General features: G+C 32.1%; 1 protein-coding gene across 1 annotated transcript; it reads left to right on the top strand.

Moving 5' to 3' along the window:
- The first annotated feature begins 23,027 nt into the window (after window positions 1-23,027).
- On the top strand, window positions 23,028-23,984 carry LOC108461396 (MLP-like protein 31). Its single transcript, XM_017761238.2, has 2 exons — window positions 23,028-23,368; window positions 23,465-23,984. The coding sequence occupies exons 1-2, from the start codon at window positions 23,173-23,175 to the stop codon at window positions 23,740-23,742; spliced, it is 474 nt and encodes a 157-aa protein (XP_017616727.1). The 5' UTR covers window positions 23,028-23,172; the 3' UTR covers window positions 23,743-23,984.
- Window positions 23,985-24,450: the final 466 nt, after the last annotated feature.

Below are 24,450 nucleotides of genomic sequence, written 5' to 3'. Positions count from 1 at the left end.
TCCTATGACAACATTTATTTGTTTTTTACGTAGAAAATGTTGAATTAATTTGCTGGACAGCATTGCCCCACTCTTTGTCAGATATTGTAGATCTGCTCTATTATTAGCTATCGATATTCTAAATTATGGCTAACGTGATTTGTGATCTATTTTCATATTTCTTCGATAATGATAGTAGTATCTTATGGGAGGGAATTATTTACTTTTGAATGAATTTAAATATATTTTACATATATACTTTTTTATAATTAAAATTTTAATAATTTAATCCTAAAATTTAATTCTGGAAAAAGCAAATTTGTGTTTTTCCAAAAGGGTTATCTCCGTCTCCATTTGAATCTCTGATCTGTCAAAATCCTCTCCAGATTTGCAGTCAATTCATCTACCTGTAATTATCTCTTCTCATTTTTCTTAGTTTTTATAATCATAATTAATATACGTATATTTCTACGTAATTAAATAAGTAATTAATTCATTGAAATCGGATCTTTGCCTCTCATTCCTTCCATTTTGATTTTCTCTTTTTCTATTTTTTTCGTTAAATTGGATGAGCTTTTATTCTCAATTTTATGATCTATCAATATTCTTTGTTTAATTGATTATGAAGTTTTTGCTATTTTTAATGAAGATTTGTCATTTTCAGGTATAATAATTAGTGCGAAAGATGTTTTCAAAAGAATATAATTGAAATGTTTTCTCATTAGGGAAACAAGTTTACTGGTAAAAACTATTTCTATTTCTGGTTTCCCGTCGGAGAAAGGAAAAATGTTTTATTTATGTTGTTTTATTTATTTATTTGTATTATTTTTTGGTTAATAGCATTCAGCCTTATATTTTTTTTATGTACAAAAAATTGAAAAGGAATAAAGAGATTTAGGCAATTTCCTCAAAGTTTTCTCCCCAAGTCGAAGAAGTCCTAATAATTTAAGACTGTCGAGGTGGTTTTCGTTCCTATTTTGTTTCCTTCATTTCTGCTTTTGATCCCCCGTTTTTAGGAGAGAAAAGAAGAGAGATTGAATGGAGAATGTAAAATGACGAGAGTTGGCTTTATCTGAAATTTTCTCTTGGATTGTAGTTACTTGTTATTTCGATGTAACCAAAAAGATTATATAACACCCTTAACCCGTAACTGTCATCGAAACAGGGTTATAGAGCATTACCGAAGTTTATAGAATAAATACAGATAATTCATATCATTAACTATTTATATCTGAAAATAATCATACTATCCCTTGAATGGACCCTCGAGGCCCAATTTAAACATTAGAATCAAGTTGGGACTAAATTGGAATCTCAAAGAATTTTTCGCGAAATTTAAAAATTTTCTTTAATACAGGGTCACACGCCCGTGTGAGTATGCTGTGTGGCTCACATAGCCAAGTGACATGCCTATGTCTCATGCAGTGTGGGCATTCGATGTGAGGCACACGGCCGTGTCCCAACCCGTGTCCTTACCCATGTAACTCTCTGACTTGTGCCACACAGCCCGTCACACGCCCGTGTGCTAGACCTTATGGTCAATTTAATTTTCACAAATTAGGTGCAGGTTTCACATGGGCAAGACACACGCCCGTGTTCTAGGCCATATATCACACACGGCTGAGACACACGCCCGTGTTTCTGCCCGTGTGCCCAATCTGAGCATTCTGTTTCTCAATTTTAAGATGCAGAGGACACACGGCCAAATCACCTGCCCATGTGTCGGGCCGTGTGTCTATCTGTGTGGACAAAATAAGACCATTTTTTAGCCTTATTTCTCAGCCAAATTTAACCTTCAACCTACAATAACATTTGCATACATTTGCCAACAAATTCAAGTCATATAAACCAAGCAAACATCGTTAATATGTATGAAATAGTATCTCATATTCATATGATCAACCTTACCTTCTTGTAATTATTTATATTTTACCCTAATTCAATTTAACCAAACCACATACATATAAGCTAAACATGATATATATAACCTTATAATAACATACCAAAACAATCCATTTTTAGCCATTCCAATGGCTAAGTTACAAACAACTATTTACATGCCAATATAAACCAAGTTATCCTATACATCCCATTATATCAAAATAAGATTACTTTTTATACCAAAACAAGTTGGAGGATAGTGTGATGACACTCCGACTGATCTCCAACCTTTACGAGCTTCTGAGCTCTATAAAACAGAGAAAAGAAAACCTAGTAAGCATTTAATGCTTAGTAAGTTCGTATAACAGGAATTTAGCTTCCACATATTTACATTTAAGATAAGCATACAATAATGCATCCAAGCAATTTGGTTTATATCCTAAAAACACAACTTCACCAACCATGTTAGTCAAGTAATTCATATAATACCAAGAACATGGATGAGCTCATCATTTAATGTCTTTCATATACGTATGCTTTCCATAGCATTTTTCCATATTACATGTACACATTAATGACAAATCATTTCAAATTTAGTTTGGCCATGTCAGAACTTTACCCGTTGAATTTATTTGAAATATCGATGGATACACTAATATAGTACACTTTAGTGTACACTACTATAATTTGTCAATTCATTTCTAGGGGTACCCAATTAGGGCACATAATCGGGAAGCACTCTCTCGAACCTTATAATGGGAAGCTCGTACAAAGCCATTTTGGGAAGCTTATAAAGAGCCTATGGGGAAGCTTATTCAGACTATATAACGGGAAGCTCATAAGAGCCTTAATCGAGAAGTTCACAAAGAACCTTATTAGGAAGTTCAAAAAGAAGCATATCGAGAAGCTCTAGATAGCCAATATTAGGAAGTTCAAGCGAGCATTATCGAGAAGCTTATAAAGAGCCAATTTAACGGAAAGCTCACTAAGAGCCTTTAATCGAGATGTTCATAAGAGCTAAGGTGTGTCCACAACAAATGTAGGATCATAATCTATCAAGATGCTCCAAAGAGCTATAACGGAAAGCTCACTGAACCATATAACGGGAAGCTCGAGAGGGCTAATAACAGGATGCTCTTTTGAGCTATGGTGTGTCTGCAACATATGCAAGACCACAACCAATACGAGAAGTCATGTATCCATCGAACTTCATTTATTCAATCGAGACTTAATGTTTGTCAGTCATTGTCGAATATAAGATTAATTTCATACGCATAGCAACATTACAATCACATTTATACAATTCAATTAACATATATGAATTCTCAATTTAGTTACACGAACGTACCTCGATACTTATTCGTATACGAATTCTACTAATCTGAAATTTTTTATTTTCCTCGATCCAATTTCATATTTGGTCTTTCTAGATCTATATAAATGAATTTAATCATCAATTTAATACAATTCATATTCAATTGGATTCAATTTACACTCTAGGAAAAATTACCATTTTGCCCTTATACTTTTCATAAATTTCAATTTCGTCCCTAAGCTCGGAAAATAAAATTCATGCAATTTAATCCTTATTCTAGGCCTAACCAAAGATTTCATATAACATTTACAGCACTTGTATTTCACAAAATTTAGAATTTTTCCATGAGTTTTACCACTTTTCAATTTAGTCACTAAATCATGATTTCATCAAAATTCTCTTTGTAAAAGTTATTTATCTATCAAAAGCCTTTCATTTTCTACCATAAATTTCAAATTTTCAGCGTATTTTTCCGTGGAAAAATTTCAATACTTTGATATCTTTTCAAATTAATCCCCAAAATAGATAGATTAAACTATCCCGATCTCAAAAATATAAAAATTACTAAAACTGAGACAATAAAACATACCTAATTAAACTTGATTAGTTTCCTTTCTCTCTTTTATGGTGTCCATGCAAAATTTGGGGAAGATGATGAAAAATAAGATGATATTTTCTATTATCATCTTTTAATTATTTTAATTTCCAATTCAGTCCTTAGCCTTTTCTAATTTTTTCATGGATGAATCACCAAAAATATCTACTAACTATTCTTTAATGGTCTAATTACCATATAAGGACCTCTTATTTTGAATTCCATAGCTATTTGATCCTTTTAGCTACTAGAATTCAACTTTTGCATTTTATGCAATTTGGTCCTTTCTATAATTAAACACATAATCAATAAAATTTTCTTATCAGAATTTTCATATGACATTCCTATCATAATACAGGCCATGCAATAATGTTAAAATAAATTTTCTTTCTGGCTCAGATCTGTGGTCTCGAAACCACTATTTCGATTTCACTAAAAATGGGCTATTACAAATTAGATCTTTGTTGCAACCTTGGTTGTCTTACAAAGTTGTCTTTGGCACTTCAATCAACCTCAATATCCAAGTTTGGACCAAAATAAACAAAATCCATATTCTCATTTTTCTTATTTCTTTCATCATTTGTGTTCTTTTTTCCTCTCTAAGCTTTTCTTATTATACTAAGAAAGAAAAGAATTTTTGTTAGTGTTGAGCTCTTAGTTTCTTTTTTTTTTCTCCTTTTAATTAATACCCTGATAAAATTTATGATGCATTTTATCTTGTTCATACACTTTAACTTTGAACCTTTTGATTTGAATTGTAAATTTGGTTTGCTGTGAATTTCAAAGTTAAGACATTTTAGGTAATGTGTGTGTGTATTTGTGGTTCATAGTATGTCATTTGAAGTATAAACAATCCTCTCTGGGATAAAAATAATAATGGCACAATATGGTGATTTAGTAGAATAGTTGGTATAATGGGGATCAATTAGAATGACAAATAGTATAAAAAAACAGAGGTAATGTAATAGATAAAGAATTATCTGCATTCCTTCTTTGTAATTGTATGCTCTAAAATAAAAATATAAGCCTAGTCAATTGTTGAAAGAGATGCTAGATAGCCTTGTCATTGTTGAATATAAGACATTCTAGTATTATAAGTTCAAATACCAATTCTAAAGTGAAGGTAAAAAGGAAGTCTTAATTACGCTAGATCGAGTGATATTAAAATGATATTTGGTATTTAAAAACATGCACTATCATCATTATCCTCATATGTAACACATGAATTATATCTATTGAAACCCATTAAATTCTAATAAATATCTTTCTTGCAGGGTTCTGTAGTAGCAATTTATGCACTGCTAGGTGTATATCTTGTACTTTAAACATATAAAAATAATATAATTGAAACTCATAAAAAAATGATTGATTGTGACTTATCAAACATGCAATATTCACTTTCTTCAAACTTTCACATTGTTGTTTAATGTTTTGTTCTCTATAACCTAATTTTCTTGGGACTCTATCATGCTTGTGCACATATTTTTTTTTTGAAATGTTTTTTTATTGATTTACCAATTCTCTTTTTTTTTTAAGTAGGGGAAATCATTACAGCTTATTGGCATTCTTGGCCTTATCTGCTTAAGTTATTTCACTTGATTTAAACTATTTTGGCCAAAGTCTGTCTTTGATATTGATTTCCTTGTTTGTGAAAGTTGAAACTAACTTCAACATTTTGGATATTTTGAATGTCACGTTTTAAAAGACAATACAGAAGTTTTAGTTAAACTTGAACTCACTGCATTTTATGTGCATAAACTTTCAACCTAACAATTTAAAGTTTCAACCTTGGTATTTACTATTTCAATATAATCCTGACATTTCAGTAATAACTGGAATTTAAAGAAACTTTGTAGAAATTCCTCATAGATAGATAGCATTTTTGTATAGACTTAAAATTTCTTAATCCTGATAGCACCTTCGATCTTAATTTTAGTTCCACATTACCTGATTCAAACAAAAGTTGTTCAAAGTGAAGAAGTGAAATTTATAAACTCATTTCGTGATGCTCTAAATTGGGTTTTTCCATTGAGTTTCCAGTATCCTAAGGCACAGGTACAATCAATGGTATAAAATAAAAGTAGCATTCAAGTTATAATTATACACAATGATTCAAGTTGTATGAGATTATAAATAATAGAAAATAATAAAGGAGAAAGTCACTAATATAATATAATAGAAAGTGGTAAACATAAGAGATGAGAATACCATGGAATAAAGTAAAGTGAGTAGGATATCCTTGTTGAGAACCTGTGTCCATTCATAAAATAAAAAATAGTTTGAACAACATTTGTAACGCCTCAAATTTCTATAATTTTGGCTTTTATGATTGTTAAGCATGGTAATATCAAAACTTTTGTTTCGACTCTTTTTGGTATATATATATGTGGTTTAAGAGGTTATGTACTTTGGGGTCTATTTGGGAGGTCCCAAGTTCAAGTTTTAACTTGGGCTAAATTGTGGTTTCTATTTGAATAAAGCTTGACTTTAGGTCAGTGGGCTTTTAATGAATTGTTGGTAAAAAATTAATAGAATGGGTCTGCTGGTCTAATGGTTAAGAGGAGTGTCAAGCTGCTCAAGGTTCTGAGTTCAAATCCTTGCAGTGGCTTTGGAATTATTTTGCTGCAAGTTTTGGCTAAGAGTTGGGTTTTATCAAAATTTTGAGTTGGGGGTTTTTAGGGGAAATTGGGGCTTATTTCTTTCTTTTAACAAAAGTTCTTCTGGGCCGTCTTCTTTTTTCCCTAAATCAACCTTGCTGCCGAAAATTCTCTTCTCTTTTTCCCACTCTCTTTCGTTTTTCTTCTTTTTGGATAAGCTTAGGCGTATTACTAGCGGTTCTGCCGATTCAGTAAGTATGGCTTTATTAAGTTGCGTGATTTTCTTTGGAGATTGTTTAAGAGGGTTTTTTTTGCTGTTTAGGGGATATTCAAGGTTCTGTAGGTCATTAATCAAGGTTCTTAATAGCAAGGAATCACCGTTATTCGTTGAAGGTAAGTAGATCTCTCGTTTTGAGATTTGCCTATTCTTAAATAATCTGACTTAAGAGACTGATTTTGGGCTCGATATTGTCTATTTTAGGCTTTGGAGTGCTTGTGGTTGAATTAGCAGAGGAAACAAACAAGGTGTGTACTCCGATTACGCAGAGAATGAGTTTCAGCGAAGGCCAAAAAGTGGCCTGTCGACGCTGCACGGGCGTGTGGTCTGCCCGTGTGGTAGCCTGCGTCGCGAGACACGGGCGTGTCACTGACGAGCCAGGCCGTGCGCATGCCACACGGGTGTGACGGACACGGGCGTGTGATGGCTTATAGGCCGTGTGCGAGGTACGAGCTTAGGTAAATGGGCTGTGTAGGCCACACGGGCATGTGGGCCCACACGAGTGAACTACACGGGCGTGTGGGAATCTGGGCCAGGTCGTGTGATCCATACAAGCAAGGCTAATTTGGGTCGTGTGACCCACATGGGCATGTGGGCCTACACAGGCAAGACACACGGGCGTGTGAGCCCCTTTAACCTGAAATATTCTGTAAGGTTCCACGAGTCACCCAAGTCGACTGTGACCTGTAGTAGGGTCGGTAAGCCTTATCTAGACTCTTAATTCTGTGAAGTATGTGTTCGCATGAAATACTTAGCATGATTATTTGATCTGTTCTGTAAATAAATGTATGATCTGTTTGTCTGCATTACAGCATGCCATATTTGTATGATGCATTGCATTGGGGTGGGTCTGATGAAGTGAAGGGAATATTTGAAGGGCTTTATAAGCCCGTTATCTGGCAGCTAAGCTGTATACTTATGATATGTGCTGCGATGCGGTACTTTATGGTGTGTAGGGTTGGATGGGTCGATTATATCCCCATATACGGTGTGCAAGGATGGGTGGGTCGATTTTATCTCCACATGGTGTGTTGGGTTGGACGGAGATGGTGTGCAGGGTTGGTGGGCATGATATTTCTGATATCAAATTTGTTATGCATGCGATATCTGTATGGCTGAGGCTGAATAACTGTATTCTGTTATCTGTTTGTATGCATGTTGTTTGTGGGGATGTACACACTGAGTTGTGAAAACTCACCCCTTTATTTATTTATCTGTTCAAGTAATCTCCAGCAGTAGATGGATCGGTGTAAAGGAGGGCTCGATGGTGACCGCTGGTAGGCATTTACGGATTTTTGAGTAACACTTTATTTTGTCTGCTTTATTTAAATATCTATTTGGGTTTATTTTGGGGATTTAATTTGTTAAATTATTAACTTATGAACTAATGATGTTTTAGCTTCCGCGTTAATGAAATGTTTTCACTTAACATTTGGAATAGAGATTTCACGACTTAAGTAAAGATAACAAATTGGACGACTTTTAACTTGCTAAGGTTTTTCTAAAAAGCACTCACATGTGACGTCGCCAGATTCGGCCATAGTGTCTAAGCTGGGTTTGGTGGTGTTACAACATTACATTGTAAATTGAAGTAAAGCGTAGACATAAGTATCTGGTGTTTGACATAGCATATCTAAAGATACAAGATAAAAAATAATGTTTATGTAGACATGAATTTTTGTTTGCAATAACAAAATAAACAAATCATTATGTTTTGATTTTAGGGAACTATTGATTCCTACCTCCAACAAGCATCATGTTTTGAAATTAATTTATACTGTTATTTGAAGATATCTAACACTTTAATATCTTGTAGTAATGGCTTGTTTGCCTTTAATAGTACAAAGTGATAGGCGAAAAAGAATTGGTCTTGCACTAACAATATGGTTGCAAATGTATACAATTGCGAGTAGGTTCTTAGTTACATTAGGTGTCGTCTCTAGTCTACATACTTATAAACCAAGGATTAGATAATATATTTTAGATTTTTATGCACAACAAGATTATGTGAAAAGACTTGTATATGCTAGTGATAAGACCTGTATTGAACAAGTTAGGATGAATAGAGTTACTTCTTTTAAACTATGTGAGATGTTACAAACTTTAGAGGATTGAAGTCTTCAAGGAACATGCTTGTTGATAAGCAAGTGACAATGTTCTTACATATCATTTCTCATCATATTAAAAATCAAGTTATCAAGAATCACTTTAATATGTCCGAGAAAATCATTAGCGGTCATTTCACAATGTTTTAAATGTTGTCATACTTTACAAGATGTGTTATTTAAAAAGGCAAAGCCAATTATAGCTAATTCTACAAACCTAAGGTGGAAATAATTTAAGGTATTAGAGTGAGTTCCATATATAGTTTGTACATAATTCACTTGATTTAAATTTAAATATAGTCTCCTAACCTAAGGTTTTAAACTACTTTTTGTAGAATTGCTTAGGTGCTTTATATGGAACCACATCAAGATTAGGGTTCCAAAAGTTGATAAACTTAGATATCGAAAGCGAAAAGGTGACATAAAAACAAATATGTTAGGTGTTTGTACACTAGATATTCATTTTGTTTATGTTCTACTTGGTTGGGAAGGTTTTATTATTGATTGATGGGGTCTTTGAGATGTCATTAGTAGGAGATATCGACTAAAATTTCCTTATGGTAATATACAGAATTGGAGGAATTTGAATTAATTTTTAAGATCGTATTATTTTGGGAAAGTTAACCATGATAAATAGCTTTTATTCTTTTTTATAGGTTGTTATTATTTAGTTGATGTTAGTTACACAAACTGTGAGGGATTTTTTTTTACGCCTTTTAGAGGACAAAGATATCATTTGAATGAGTGGCGTCACGAATACCAACCAAGTACTTAAGAATAGTTTTTCAATATGAAACATGCTTCAGCATGCAATGTTATTGAAAGATGTTTTGGGTTATTAAAACTTAAATGGTGAATACTTAGGAGTCCATCATTCTATTCTGTGAGTATGCACATGTTGTTTGCTCCATAGTTTTATTCGAACTTATATGAGTCTTGATCCTATTGAAGCAGAGTTGGGAGAAGGATTACCTACTAATATGATAGATGACGATGAACTAAATGTCATAAATATTCATCCATCGGATGCATGGGCTACTTGGAGGATGGATCTAACCAATTAAAAGTTCTATGAATAGCAAGTAATTAGTTAGGTTTAGGATAAAAATAGTAAAATGTTAATTTGTTTATGTTATTTTATGTATCTAGTTTATGAAACTTTGGTGGTGTTTGAATTATCTTTCTATATTGTACTAGACTTGTTGAATTACAACTTTAATTTATTTTCATTTGATTCTTCATGTGTTATAATTTTATAAAGTGTCGACCTTTTGATTCATAATATCGAGCCTAATTTTAATTTGCATTTTTTCTTAAGATAGTTATGTCAGGCTTTTTAGAATCAAGTGTTTCTTCCCAAAATTCTCGAGGAACCAAAAAGGAAATGGGTTCCAGAAGAAGATGCTACGTTGGTTTCCTATATGGTCGGCTTGCACAATGTTGGAACCTTTAACTTAAATACGAGATTCAAGTTCGATTATTTAAATGAGCTGAAAAGAATGCTAGAAAAAGTTTTACCTGATACTATGTTGAAGGCTAAACCTAATATTGAATCGAGGATTAGGACATTGAAAAGGGATTGAGAAATCATTTATGACATGCTCAGTGGAAAAGATAATAGTGGCTTTGGTTGAGACTAGCATAAGCAGCTTATTGTTGCTGAAGATGTTGTGTGAACTCATATATAAGTGTAAGAATTATTTCATGTCTTTATTATCTTGTTTTGACCAAACTTACATATAATATGGATTACTCATTTTTTATAGAGTTATAAAGAAGCCGGTTAATTCAGATATCATAGTTTCTCTTAATATGACCAACTTACTATCATCTACGCAAAAGATCGATCCACTGGGAAAGATGCTCAAACAATCGCTAATATTATTGAAGAAATAGATGTTGAAGATATAGCTACTGCAAATACTCATGAAGAAAGAAATGATTTCCGTGGATGTAAAGCTGATGTTTCTTTGGATGAGATAGATCTCTCAACTACACAACCATAACCATCTAGAAACCAAGATGATTCCACATTTTCAAAGATGAAAAAAAAAAGATTTCTAAGACAAGTGAACAAATTTCTACTTCATTTACTAATGTTGCCATGTTATTGGCTAAAAATATATGAACTGTCGGCCTTAAAATAAGTAGGAGCATTGCTTCTGAAGTGCTAATTCAACAAAAGTCAGAAATGGTCCTTCAAGAAAGTGCTCTAAAATTATATCCAACCAAGAAAAAGGATTAACTAAGGATAAGCGCTACCGCGCATTGAGCAAAATTCCAGACCATCCAATGCAAATGCTCATTTTCTTTAGTCTACCTTCTTCTGTACGATTGGAATAGGTGAGAATATTTCTTTCTAACCATTGAAAATCATGGTTGTGTTGGTGATGTTTTGGTGACATTTTGTATATGTAATATTTGGATGGTATAATGACATGATAGAATGTCATTACAATGTTATAAATTTTTGATGCTGTAAAATTTAACATATAGATTATGGCATATAAACTAATGACATCATGCAATTTTTTGTTAATATATGAACATTATGTTTGGATGTAAAATATAATTCTCAAACTATATTTTAATTATAATATTTTGCTTTTATTTTAGAAGATAATTAAATTATTTGTTTCACTAATGATATTTTAGCACATTAAATATATATTGCGTTTAAAAATAATAAAGTAGGTTATATATTATTTTTATAATATTATATATTATGATTTTTTAATTCATATTTTAATAATAATTATATTAAGAATATTATTAAATTATATATTGATTTATTAAATTGTATTTAATAATAATGTTAAAATATGATTAAATTATTTATTTTTATTTTTATTAAAATATATTTAATAATAATCTTATTAAAATTTAATAACAATAACAATAATCATCTACCTAAAAATTCGCTAAGGGTACTTTGGTCATTTAAACATTTTTTCTTATGTTATTACAATATCTATTCCATTCAACTAAACACAAGAATGCTATTAAAACTCTATTCCATTCCATTCAATCAAACAATTGAATTACTGATTACAGTTCTATTCCATTACAGTGAACCAAATATACCGTTAGAGTTTTTTTTTTTTTTTGGCTGTTGTGATTTCAAAACTTCAAATATATGAATGTATGCCCATATTTTATTGAGAACTGGCAAGTTAGGTACTAGAAGTTTTTTTCTAATATATAATTCAAATTCGATAAAAAATTATAGAATTTTTTACGCAACAGATCTAAAAAATTAACTATTTACGAAAAGGATCCAAGTCAAAAATTATGTACGTAAATGACTCGTTGCCCACAATAACCGTTGGTGTCGTCTGACACATCGGCAGGACCGCCCCCTCATTATTAGTTAATTATCGACTTTTTTAAAAAAATAATTTTTTTGGGTGTCGTCACTATGTCAGGGATACCAATATATATTTCAAAATATGCATTAAAAATATGGATATTCATGGTGGAGAGAAAAATGAAAATTATTTTTTTAATAGGTGTCATTGGTGTGTCAAGTGGCGTGGTGAGAGTTTTCAGAAAAAAAAATTGAAAAGAAACAGTTGAAATAGAAAAATAAAAGAAAATAGAAAAAAATATATAAAGGGGAAGCCCATAACTAATGCTTGCTTCATGGGTAATTCTTGTTTTCTTGGCTTGCAAATTCCATCGTTAGTGGATTGAAAAACTCATGAAAAGAAAACTAAACACAAATAATCTTAGATGAGATGATTGTGAGAAAAAAGAAATACAATGAAAAGATAGAAAGACCATAGAGGGAAGTCAAAATGGAAAAGAAAAAGATAGTAATAGATAAGTAAAATAGAGATATTAAAGAGAATTTAATATTTTAAATTAAGATTTGAGAGATTTATGGAAAGCATTAATTGTATATAATAATATTATTATTTTAGAATCATTTGCTTATTAAGTTGTATCTATTTTAGTGTTATTTAAGTATAAATATTTTTAAATTTTATTTTCAATTTATTGGGAAATATTTATTTTAATATTTTAGTATTTTGATATATTATATAAATTTAAAATTATATCAAAAAATTAATATAGGAGGGTCGGGCCGAACCCAAATTTTAGCATTTTTATTCGGGCAAAGCTTTGACAAGATTTTAGGCCTATTTTTTAAGCTGACCAGCCCCAAACCTAATAAACGAGTCTAAATATTTGATTGAGTCTGCCCTAGCTCGTGATCACCTCTCCTCGTTACACTATTATATATTTTTTTTAAAATCTCAGTCAAATCCTTCACTATTCTTTGAAATCAAGGATGTTTCTCTTTTTCCTGTGTAAATATTACTACTGGGGCTTAATCGGTTTCTGTGATACACTTATAATGTTGGATGAAAATTTTATATAATAAATTTAAAATTTTAATATAATATTAAAATATGATAAATTTAAATTGTTAAAGATTTAATATTTTTAGTTTAAATTATATTACATGCAAGTAATTTTTAGAAAAATAAAAATTACATTTAAAATAATATCTATTGCTTTAAAAAGATAATGAGTTTTGAGAACTTTAAAATTAAATTAAGAATGAGTCACATTAATTTAATCAAAATTTTAAATATAATATATATAGATATATGGATATAGATTAAACCAGTTGATTAAAAATTTATAGTGGAATGATTGACTTAACCAAATTTTAATATATATAAAAATATATTGATAACATAGAGCAAATGTTTTTCTTTTGTAAAATATATAATAAATAGAATTTTAATTAAAATCTAAACAGACTTCCATCTGTTTTTTTATTTTCAATTTTCTTTTGCTCCTAAAGCCGATAGGAATTGAACTAAATCACTGTAACTGAAGTCTAAAAGTTGAGCACTCTTCCAATGCATCTTACTTAGCATAGGGAAAACGGTGGGAAGAAATATTGGATTAATTTGAATTGCATTTATGGGGACCTTGATCAATAGAAAATATATTGGAATCATTTATTTTTAAAATTTGAAAGGTATTGAAATAATTTATTTTATTTTACAAAGTCTCTCAGTTGAAAAATGATAAATTAAATAATATTATTATATGTAATCAATATTTTTCATAAATCTTTCACGTCTTAATTTTAAATCATTTAAATTCCTTTTCATATCTCTATTTAAAAAAATCTTTTCTTTTCTCATTTAGATTTCATACTTTTTTACTTTACAAAGTTCTCTCACACTAGAAAATATGAAATTAATTAATATTATTATATACAATCAATGCCATAAATCTCTCAAAACTTAATTAATATTAAATTCACTTTTATATCTCTTTTCAAATATGTTACTCTCTTTTCCTTATTCATTTTTTACTTTCCCTCTATCGTTCCACTATCTTTTTTTCCCACTCTTTATTTGTGTTTAGTTTTTCTTTCTCAAGTTTTTCATTCCACTGAGGATGGCACTGGTAAGCTAAGAAAACAAGAATCACGTATAAATCAAGCATCAGCCATAGGCTTCCTCTTTTCTTTATTTTTTGGCCTTCTCTTTCTATTTCAACAGTTTTTTTTTTACAAATTTCCACCAGTGTCGGCTAACACATCAGCGACATCAAAAATAATTTTTTTTTAATTTACTAGTACCGCCTAATACATTAATGGCACCAATTAAAAAATATAGATGTCCATATAGCTCCTTTAACCCCCCCAAGAATTCATTTTCTTGTAACTTTTATAACTCCTAATGTAACGCCCCAATTTTCGGGAATCCTGTGAATGTTGGCATAGGTTTAATTATGTTAGTGGGGTCTAGAAAGCCCAAACTTAAGATAGAACCCGACAATTTTAGTTAATTTTTGTTCCATAACAAAAAGGGGGTGAAATTATGAAATAGGACCTATGTGAAAATGTTTGAAAATGCTATAGGTTAAATTGAAGTGACCAAATAAATAGGAGTGCAAAATAGGAGGATTTGCATGACAAACCTCCCATTTTACATGAAGTGGCCAGCCATCATGTTGTTGTAGACAAAATGTACACTTGATATCCATAATTTATGAGACAAATTGATACAAATTGATAATAGGTTAGGTAAATGTTCCATGATAATAGGTTAGGTAAATGTTCCATGATAATGGGTTAGGTAAATGTTTCATGATAATGGGTTAGGTAAATGTTTCATGATAAGAATTTCATGTCTTTTGTATTAAAGAATTAAATGGATGAAATATGAAGTTTTATTAAAAGAAAAAGGGGTAAAAAGAACAAAGTTTTGTCCATCTTTGTTCATCATAGCTGAAAGTTAGAGAAGAGAAAGGAAAGGAGAAAGCTCTTGAGTATTCGGTCATTAGGAGGAGGAAAATTGAAGGTAAGTTCTTGGTACCTTGCTTCTATTTTGAGGTTCATGAGTTATTCTTGATTCTACCTTAACTCTTGAAGTATATTTTGATTTTAGTTGTGTTGTGAGCATTTGGTCATGAATTAAAATGAAGGAAATGGTTGTTGTTTCATGTTCTTTTGATGAAAAATGGAAGATATGTGAAGTTGAGCCAAACAAATGAGCATGCATGTGCCTTAGATGCTAAAGGAAAAATCGGCTAACATGTTGTGCTTTAAAATGATGAAATGGAGATTATGCTTAAGTAAAATCATAGATATGTGATGATTGATTGGTGATAGACATGTTTAAATAACATGCATGCAAGATAGGTGTATGAAAGAGTGATTTGGTAATAAATCTGCTTGGGACAGCAGCAGTAACGTGACTTTGGAAAATCACCATAAATTGTGGGAGATGAATTAGAAGCTGAATAAATTATGTAATTAAAGATTATTGAGTCTAGTTTCTAATTAAATAAACAAGAACATATTTTGAATTCTGTACAATGAGAAATTTGATTCGTAATGAAGAGTGGTCAGATTAGTCAAACAGTGAAACATGGGAAACTTTGAGAAAAATCTGGTATTGATTGGCTAAACCAAAAATTCTGAAAATTTTATGGATAAAAGATATATGGGTCTATTTTCAGGGAAAATTAACGGCACTTTATTTAGAGTTTCGTTGCTCCAGTTATAAATGATTTAGTGACTGTTGCTCAGGAAGACAGCTTGCAGTGAAATTATGATTATATGGTAAACATTGACAAAAATTTGTTAATGAGTTGCTTATTGATTTCTTATAAGCTTACTATGATCTGTAGGTGTGGTTGGCCGAATATTGTAAGGGGTTAATACGTAGTTTGTATTTGAATAGTTAGATTAACGTGTTAGTAATCCAATTGTAGGCGGTTCGTGTGTGGATCTCGTCGACAAGATATCGTCGCAAATGTGTGTAACTAACACCCTCTTTCTTAGTCTAGATCGGCAAAAGTCGAAAATCCGAAATGCCAAAAATCGGTATTTTGTAGATTTGCGAGTGTGCGAATGCTCGTGAGGTAAATCGATTAATGTTTTTGGTAAGCTGCAATGTTTGGACTGCAAAGTGCACGATTTCTGTGCCCTCGATATTTTTGGGCTTAATGGGCCAAAATTGGAATGATGGGCCAACGGGCCCAATTCGGTAAGAACCCTCGGTAGTGATTCTGTTAGTACGTGAAAGGTAGGAATATGCATGAAAAATCCTAAAATAGATAAATTACTGAAATACCTTAAAAGTGGAAAATTTACAGTTTTACCCCTAGGAGATAAATTACCGAAATACCTCTAGGGTTAAATTGACTTAAATGCATGTTTGATCGTTGTTATTTACGCATGCCATGTTGTTATTATCTGATGCATGGGATTGGGATATTGACGGAGGAAGCATTGAAAGTGGCTTGTCCACGATCTTGGAGGCTTTGCCTCAATTTATCGTTAATCGAGCAATCTTGCCGCAATCGTGGAGTGTTAGGTGGGTGGGTTGAGCTATTCCCACATGGAGTGTATGGCTGGTACGGGTGGAGTGTAGTGGTTGGTGGGTTGAGTAGTCTCCCCAAATGGGCTTGCATATGTTTATTGATGTTGCATGTAATTTTGAAATGGGCCTATGGGCCATACTGTTATCTGAATAAGGGGCTAAGGCCCAGTTTATTATAATCTGAAAAGGCCTCTGGCCCAGTACCACTGTTACCTGAATGGGCTTAAGCCCAATAGGCTTGAGCTGACTTGGGCTTTGAATGGGTTTTCCTTACACACTGAGTTTCCCCAAACTCACCCCTTTTATTTTCATCCACGCAGGAAATCCCCAACCATAGTGGGCTTGGAGCTGTGAGGGAATTCGGAGTGGCCACCCGCTCGAAAGTTTGATTTTCTTCCGTGAACTGGACATCCTTTTAATTACGTTTGAGGTTTTGGGCTTTTAAATGTAATAAGGCCGCTTATTTATTTTTGATGGTTTTAATATGTATTACTAAGGTAGGTAATACTTATTTTAACTGTTGAAATTGGATAGCTTTAGGCGCTTTCAAAAACAACAGTTGATTTCAAAATAACACGACAATAAGCAAAGCTTCCGCAATGAAAGTATTTTCCAAAATTAATCACTTTTCCTAAAATGACTTAATCAAATCGGTTTCCTAGAAATATCCATGACGTTAAGGTGTGGCAATGGCGGTATGCATGTCTAGGATTGGATCCGAAGGAGCTTGGTACTTAAGCAATCCGATGGACTCACCACCTTTTTCCGGTTTCCTACCGGTGCACGACTTCCATTCACTTTAACCCTTAATGAATTAATCTTTTGAACATCAAGTACGATTTTCTGGACTTAGAATGAAAATTTTTTTTTTAACGTTTTTGATGTGGCATGCCGGATCCGGCCATAACCTCTGGGCCGGGTTTGGGGTGCTACACCTAAAATTTTATAGGGTATCTTAATTATATTTATTAGAGTTTTGTAACCTATGGTCGTTAAGGCCCTATAAATAAAGGACATGTATAATTTTTTTTTGAGATATTCTAAGTGAAAGTTGAATCATTCTTTTATTTTTGTATTCTCTCTTATTCAATCTATTTTTCTCTTTGTTTTATATTAATAATATTGAATGGTTAATTTTTAATAAAATAAAAATTTTAAAAATTTAATTCATATCTAATTTTACATGTATAATTTATATAAGTACACATTAAATATAATAGTAAATGAACTGTTAATTGTACATGAAATGTATGATGTACGTGCAATGTACGGTACTAATTACCCTGCGAAGACCACATCAACCGAAATGCTTGGATATGATCGATCTTACAGTGGTGGAAATTATATGCTCATTGTGACCGGTAAATATGAAGCAACGTGAGTCATGTGATTAACCAGCAAAATCTTGAAATAATTAAATTGCTTTTCGAAGCCATTTAATTGGATGATGAGTCCAAATATAGCTAAACAATTAGAGTTTCTCTTCTTTTTTCTTTTGGCTGTTGTCACAAAAGTAGCGTTTGATTTCAAAACTTCAAATGTATGAATATATACCCATATTTTATTGAGAACCGGCCAGGTTAGGTATTAGAAGTTTTTTTTTCCTATTATATAATTCAACTTCTTTAAGAATTTTATACGCTTTTTATGCAACTGATTCAAAAGAATTAATTATTTACGAAAATGATTTAAGTTAAAATTTATATATGTAAATGGTTTGTTCTCCATAATCACTGTTGGTGTCACTTGACATTTTGGTAGCACCATCCCCTCATTATTAGCTAATCATTGGCTTTTAAAAAAAAAAAATTTTGGGTGCCGCTACTATGTCAAGCAACACCAATATATATTTTTCAAAACACCTGTTGAAAATACGAGTATTCACAATAGAGAAAAATTATTTTTTTAATAGGTAGCTGGTGTGTCAAGTGACATTGGTGAGAAATTAAAAAAAAAAAGGTCAAACAAAAAAAAAGCTAAAAAGAAACAGTTGAAATAGAAAAAAAAAGATAACATAAAAAAAATATAAAAGGGGAAAGCATGTAACTGATGCTTACTTAATAGGTAGTCATTGTTGTCTTGTTTTTCAATCCACTAACGGTCACACTGGCACGCCAAGAAGACAAGGACCACTTATGAAGCAAGCATCAGTCACCGACTTCCCCTTTTATTTTTATTTTCAGTTTTCTTTTTTATTTTCAATTGTTTTTTCTAAAAATTCCCACCGATGCTGCCTAACATATTAGTGACTCCTATAAAAAAAAATTTTCTCCACTATGAATACCTATATTTTTAATGGGTATTTTGAAAATTACATACTGGTCCAGCCTGACACAGTGACGATATCCAAAAGAGGATTTTTTTAAAAAAACCAATGATTGGCTAATGATCAGGGGGCAGTGCCGCCGATGTGTTAAGCGACACTGACTGTAACATCCCAAAATAACGCCTAGTAGGAATAGTGGTTTCGGAACCACAAATCCGACATCAAAATATTTATTTTATGATTATTACGAGGCTTAGAATATGAGAATATGCACGTGTTAAAGTTTTATTCAGGAATTCTTTGAGTAAGTGCCCAATTGGAAAATTAGGGACTAAATTGAATAAATTGTAAAACTTGGATTCTAGAAATAATTTGCATGAAATTGCTTTAGATTATAAATAGAAGGTCTTGGGGAGCAATTTTCTAGATTTATAAGTTTTTGGAAAAAAAATGGGCTTGCATGGATGAAATTTCAAAGAAAGGGCTTAAGGGCATTTTGGTCATTTGGCATATTAACGAAATAAAATGGGAAAAAGAAGGAAAAAATCAGCCATTCTTCTCCCTTGTCCAGCCATAATTCCTAAGCCACCATAGCTAGGGTTTCCAAACTTTTCAAGCTCATTAGTAAGTGCTCCCAAGCCCCGTTTTTAATGTTCTTTGTAATTTTGAGATCCCGGTAGCTTACTCTCTCCATTTCTACCCATATTTCATGCTAGGGTTCATGTTTAAAAATTTACCCATGCATGAGTTACTTGTATTTTGATGTTTTATGGAGAAATATGAAAGTTTGAGGTGTGTTAAACAACTTTTCCTAGGTGATTTTCATGAAAAACCCCTAAAGGGACCTTTTTGCAAAAGTTGTAAAATGTGTGGTAGAAATGTGAAAATAATGGAAAATGTGGGCTACCATAAGAGGTAAAAGTGTTCGACTAGGCTTGAGTAAGGTAGAAATTGAATGCGTTTCATTATATAAGCCTAGGGACTAAGTCGTAAAAATGTGAAAGGTTAGGGGCAAAACGGTCATTTGGACCAGTGTAGAATTTAGACTTGAAATGTATAATGTGGAGTGTTAATGATCTATTTTTATTGTTATAGACCCCAAGGAACAAATTCCAGAGGTCGATCGAGGAAAACAAAAGGTTTCGGAATAATTGAAACACGACACCGAAATGAATACCAAGTAAGTTCGGATAACTTAAAGTAAACACTCAATGTGCCTAATTATATGATTTATGAATGCATGATGATTGCATATATTAATAACATGAAATTCTATGAAATACATGTTTAAGTATGAATTGTGATAAATGTCTCGGTTGAGGTTAAAAAGGGAATTCAATGGATAAACCATGATTGACATTGGTAATGAGGTCCTGCATGTGTTGCAATAAGGATTTAGTCTGGATGGATAATCTGTTGATCTCATTTATAAAAGGATCTAGCCCAGACGGGTGTTCTTTTGAATGGTTGAGCCTCCCAAAGAATATGTGTGCATTATGGATTTAGCCCGAACGGGTAATCCGATTAGGATCTGAATTTAGCCTGGACTGGTAATTTAAATCCAAGCTCAATAAAGGTGTTTGTCGTTATAAGGGATTTAGCTTGGACTGGTAATCCCGACATCACCTTATGAGTTCATAAAATGGGGGATTTAGCCTGGACTGGTAATCCCGCCATAAGATGTGAGGTTCACGGAAGTGCATATCTGAAACGATCATTGTACGAATTGACGGTAAATGGATATTCCATTGAGATTTCGTAGAAACTCAATGAGATTAATGTGAAATATATATACAAATGATTTTTTGAATGATGAGCTCATCTAAGATAACTTTCATAGTGCATTGTTATGTGACTAACTCATTGATTGAGTGTAAGTGATAGGGAAGCCATCCAATGCTCATTGAATTTATTGCCCAATTTGATTGCATGCTAATTACTTGGTAAGTTTACTTTTCGGTTATTCGAGCTTACTAAGCATAAAAATGCTTATCCCTCTCTTTTCCCTGTCTCTCACAGAGCTCAATTCCCTGTCTCTCACAGAGCTCAAGGACTCGTAAAGATTGGAAGACGGTTGGAGAGTCAGCATACTATCAAATAGACTAGCTTTGGTATAAGACATTTCTAAATTGTTCAATGGCATGTATAAGTCTTTTGAGTATTTTTTTACATGTGTCATTTGATTTACGAAATGAAGGCTTGTAAAGATAAATCTATCTTTTTGTTTATGGCCACAGAGATCGGCTTGTTTTGAAGTAGGCTATGATCTACAAAATTTCCATGCAAGTTTATAATCATGTGCGATGGTTGAATTCGAATTGGCAATGAGTCATAAGAACGAGCCAATCTTGAATGTATTAAAGTGGTATGACAACACATAAATACAAGATGGGAAATAACCTAGCATGTACTAAACCAATGATATGAGGTTTCCATGTAATGAGTTTTTGCAAAGATCATTTATAAGAGCATAATTATGTTTTAGTTTGTTTTTAATATTCATTAATTATAAGTGTTAAAAGGGGGTGACCATAGGATTGGAAAATAGCCTAATAGGGTCTACACAGTTGGGTACACGGGCGTGTGCCTAGGCCGTGTGTGACACACGGGCCACACCCGTGGGCATGTGGCATGGCCGTGTGTCCCCTACATCTAAAATGGTAACTCTGTTAAATGAACACGAGCTAGACACACGGGCATGTGTCTTGGCCGTGTGAATTTAACAGAATGCTCAAGTCTTGGACGAGCGTGTCCCAAGTCACACAGGCGTGTGACACTTCAAGTTAAAAGAAAATTTCTAAGGTGCCCAAAGTTTATCAAACGTTCTTTGTTTTGTCCCGCACTGCCTCAAGGCATGTTTTAGGTCTTGAAGGTCTGTTTAAGGGAAAATATATACATATTTGAAAATTTTTAAATTAGAGCGCAACTTAGTGACTTGATTTAATATGTTTATGAACGTGAAATCCCGGTAACACCTCGAACCCTATCTCGGCGTCGGATACGGGTGAGGGGTGTTACACTGACAGTCACTGTGGAAAACAAATCATTTATATACATAAATTTTAACTTGAATCATTTTCATAAATAATTAATTTCTTTGAATCAATTGCGTTAAAAAACCCGAATTATATACATAAAGAAAATTTAACTTAAAGTGTAGCTTATTAATTAGGTGTTTATTTCTTTCAAGATAATTTGAATTCGATTCACTGGAGTAAAAAATCATTTTATATTGATGATATTCTAACAATGGATTATATTAAAAAAATTATGATGAACTTCCAATTACATATCACGATATCATGTATATATATACTATAGAAACAAGTTAATAGCAAAAGGATTATTTTTTTTTTTTTTGGTGAGAATAGCAAAAGTTTTATTCACCCTATCTTTAACATCTTGCTTAGCTGGTTGGTCTCGTGTCTTAATGTCAGCAAGTGCAAGCCCATCCGCACTCAATTATTTGGTAATTAAGAATAGTGGACAATTAAAATATTCATCTAAAATAGAAACTAATAAATGAATAATTTAATATTAAATATAGTTATTGATAATATGAATAAATTGATTGATTTTACATAGATACAAACTCATCTCGTATAAAATAAAATAATATTCAATAATTCATATGTCAGGTATTTCCCAAATGCTATAATTAGGCATCACAATTTTATATACATTTTAAATTTAACATATTTTGATAGTGTAATATATAATGTTGTGTTTTCTTTAATTTTTGAATTTTTTATATTATTTTTATTATGTTTTTAGTATAATGTTGGTATCATGTTTAAACTTATTTATTTACGTAAAATAATTTTTATTCATTTATTAAAATATTAATTTTTATGCTCATCAAATTAAGTATTGGGTATAATGATAAAATATATTATACTTTCAAGAGAATATAGATTTGAATACTGAAAATGATATTTTTGAAAAGAATAGCTATGAATACTTAACATAAATCATAAAATGGATGTGAAAAATATAAAAATAAATAAATAAGTGAATCCAACATTTATTATTTTAAATATCTGTGAATGAATTTTGAGTAAAATCAAACTTTTATATTTTTGGTTCAAAGAAGCTTCAGGAAGGCAACCAAGTGTTCAAATTTAAGTATGTGGTTAATGACAATTGATAAAGGAATAGGAAATTGAGTAGTGTCATTTGGAGAGGATTATTGCCTTAGACATGGACACTAGTCTATAAATAATGTCTAGCCTAAACATCAACCAAACCACTCCCACATCAAACAAACCACTCCCATATTAAACATTGCTGGTGAAACAATGGCGTCTTCAGCTCTGACAGGTAAGCTTGAGGCAGATGTAGAGATTAAGGCTTCTCCTGAGCAGTTCCATGAAATGTTTGCCCACAAACCGCACCATGTGCACCATACTTGCTATGACAAGATTCAAGGATGCGATTTACATGAAGGTGAATGGGGGAAAGTCGGTACCATTGTCCATTGGAGTTATGTGCATGGTATGATATAACATAACAAACTCAGTTTCTTTTCATGTTTGTCGCTTGATTTGTTGCTCCTTTTGTTTTGTTAAAGAAAAAAAGTTGTTTGTTTAGATGGAAAGGCTAAAAAGGCAAAGGAAGTAGTGGAAGCGATAGACCCCGACAAGAATTTGGTCACTTTCAGAGTGATCGGAGGAGATCTAATGGAAGAGTATAAGAGCTTTGTAATCACGATTCAAGTTTCGCCCAAGAGCGAGGGTAGTGGCAGCGTAGTGCACTGGACTTTGGAATACGAGAAGCTGCACGATGGGATTGCGCATCCCGAGACTCTGCTGCAATTCGTTCAAGATGTCTCTAAAGACATTGACGCCCACCTCACCCAAGCAAGCTAAACAGTATCACATGTTGCTATTGTTGCCGCTACTTGAAGCACTATTCATCTATTTAATGAATAAAGTGACAACTTCCTTTCTTATGTATTTTGATCTGAATATGTATGTTTAGATCAATATGCAGTCAAGGGGAGGGAGCTTTGTATTTTCTTGCATGTTTGTCTTTTTAATTATGTATGAATTCAATGTGTCCTACGCTCTTATTTGTGTTCTAATGAATATATGTAAGTATGATATCGTAATCTATTTCCACTATTTCTCTTTTCATTTTTGAGCTATTTTTTTTTCCTTCAATGGAGATATTTGAGTTTCAAGATGGATCAATCAATTTCCGAACCAGAAACGAAGTACTTTGACCCAAATTGGTCTCAACGTGTTTGCAGAGGAAGATCTTGAAGGTCTCGTCCTTAGCTCTTCAAAATCATTCTATCTCTCGACAGAATTACTCTTCTCCACCTTCTTCTGTTTCCTCAAAAATACCAAAACTTGAAAAACAAACACATCAAGCAGAGCAAAATTACAATCCCAATCCCCCACCCTATCAAGAAAATTAAGATCAGACAAAATTAAGAATATTCAATACAATAATATCCTTTAGATCTTTTAGGGAATGATAATATTCTTTCTAAGTACCCTCCACTCTCACAATTTTCTCTACATTCATATAAATATACCAAAACAAACATTTAAATTATGTTGCAGAAACGT

The sequence above is a fragment of the Gossypium arboreum genome, chromosome 3 (genome assembly GCF_025698485.1).
Source record: "Gossypium arboreum isolate Shixiya-1 chromosome 3, ASM2569848v2, whole genome shotgun sequence".
Lineage (NCBI taxonomy): Eukaryota > Viridiplantae > Streptophyta > Magnoliopsida > Malvales > Malvaceae > Gossypium > Gossypium arboreum.
The sequence above is the reverse complement of the archived record's forward strand: the minus strand, read 5'-3'. Positions and strand labels throughout refer to the sequence as shown.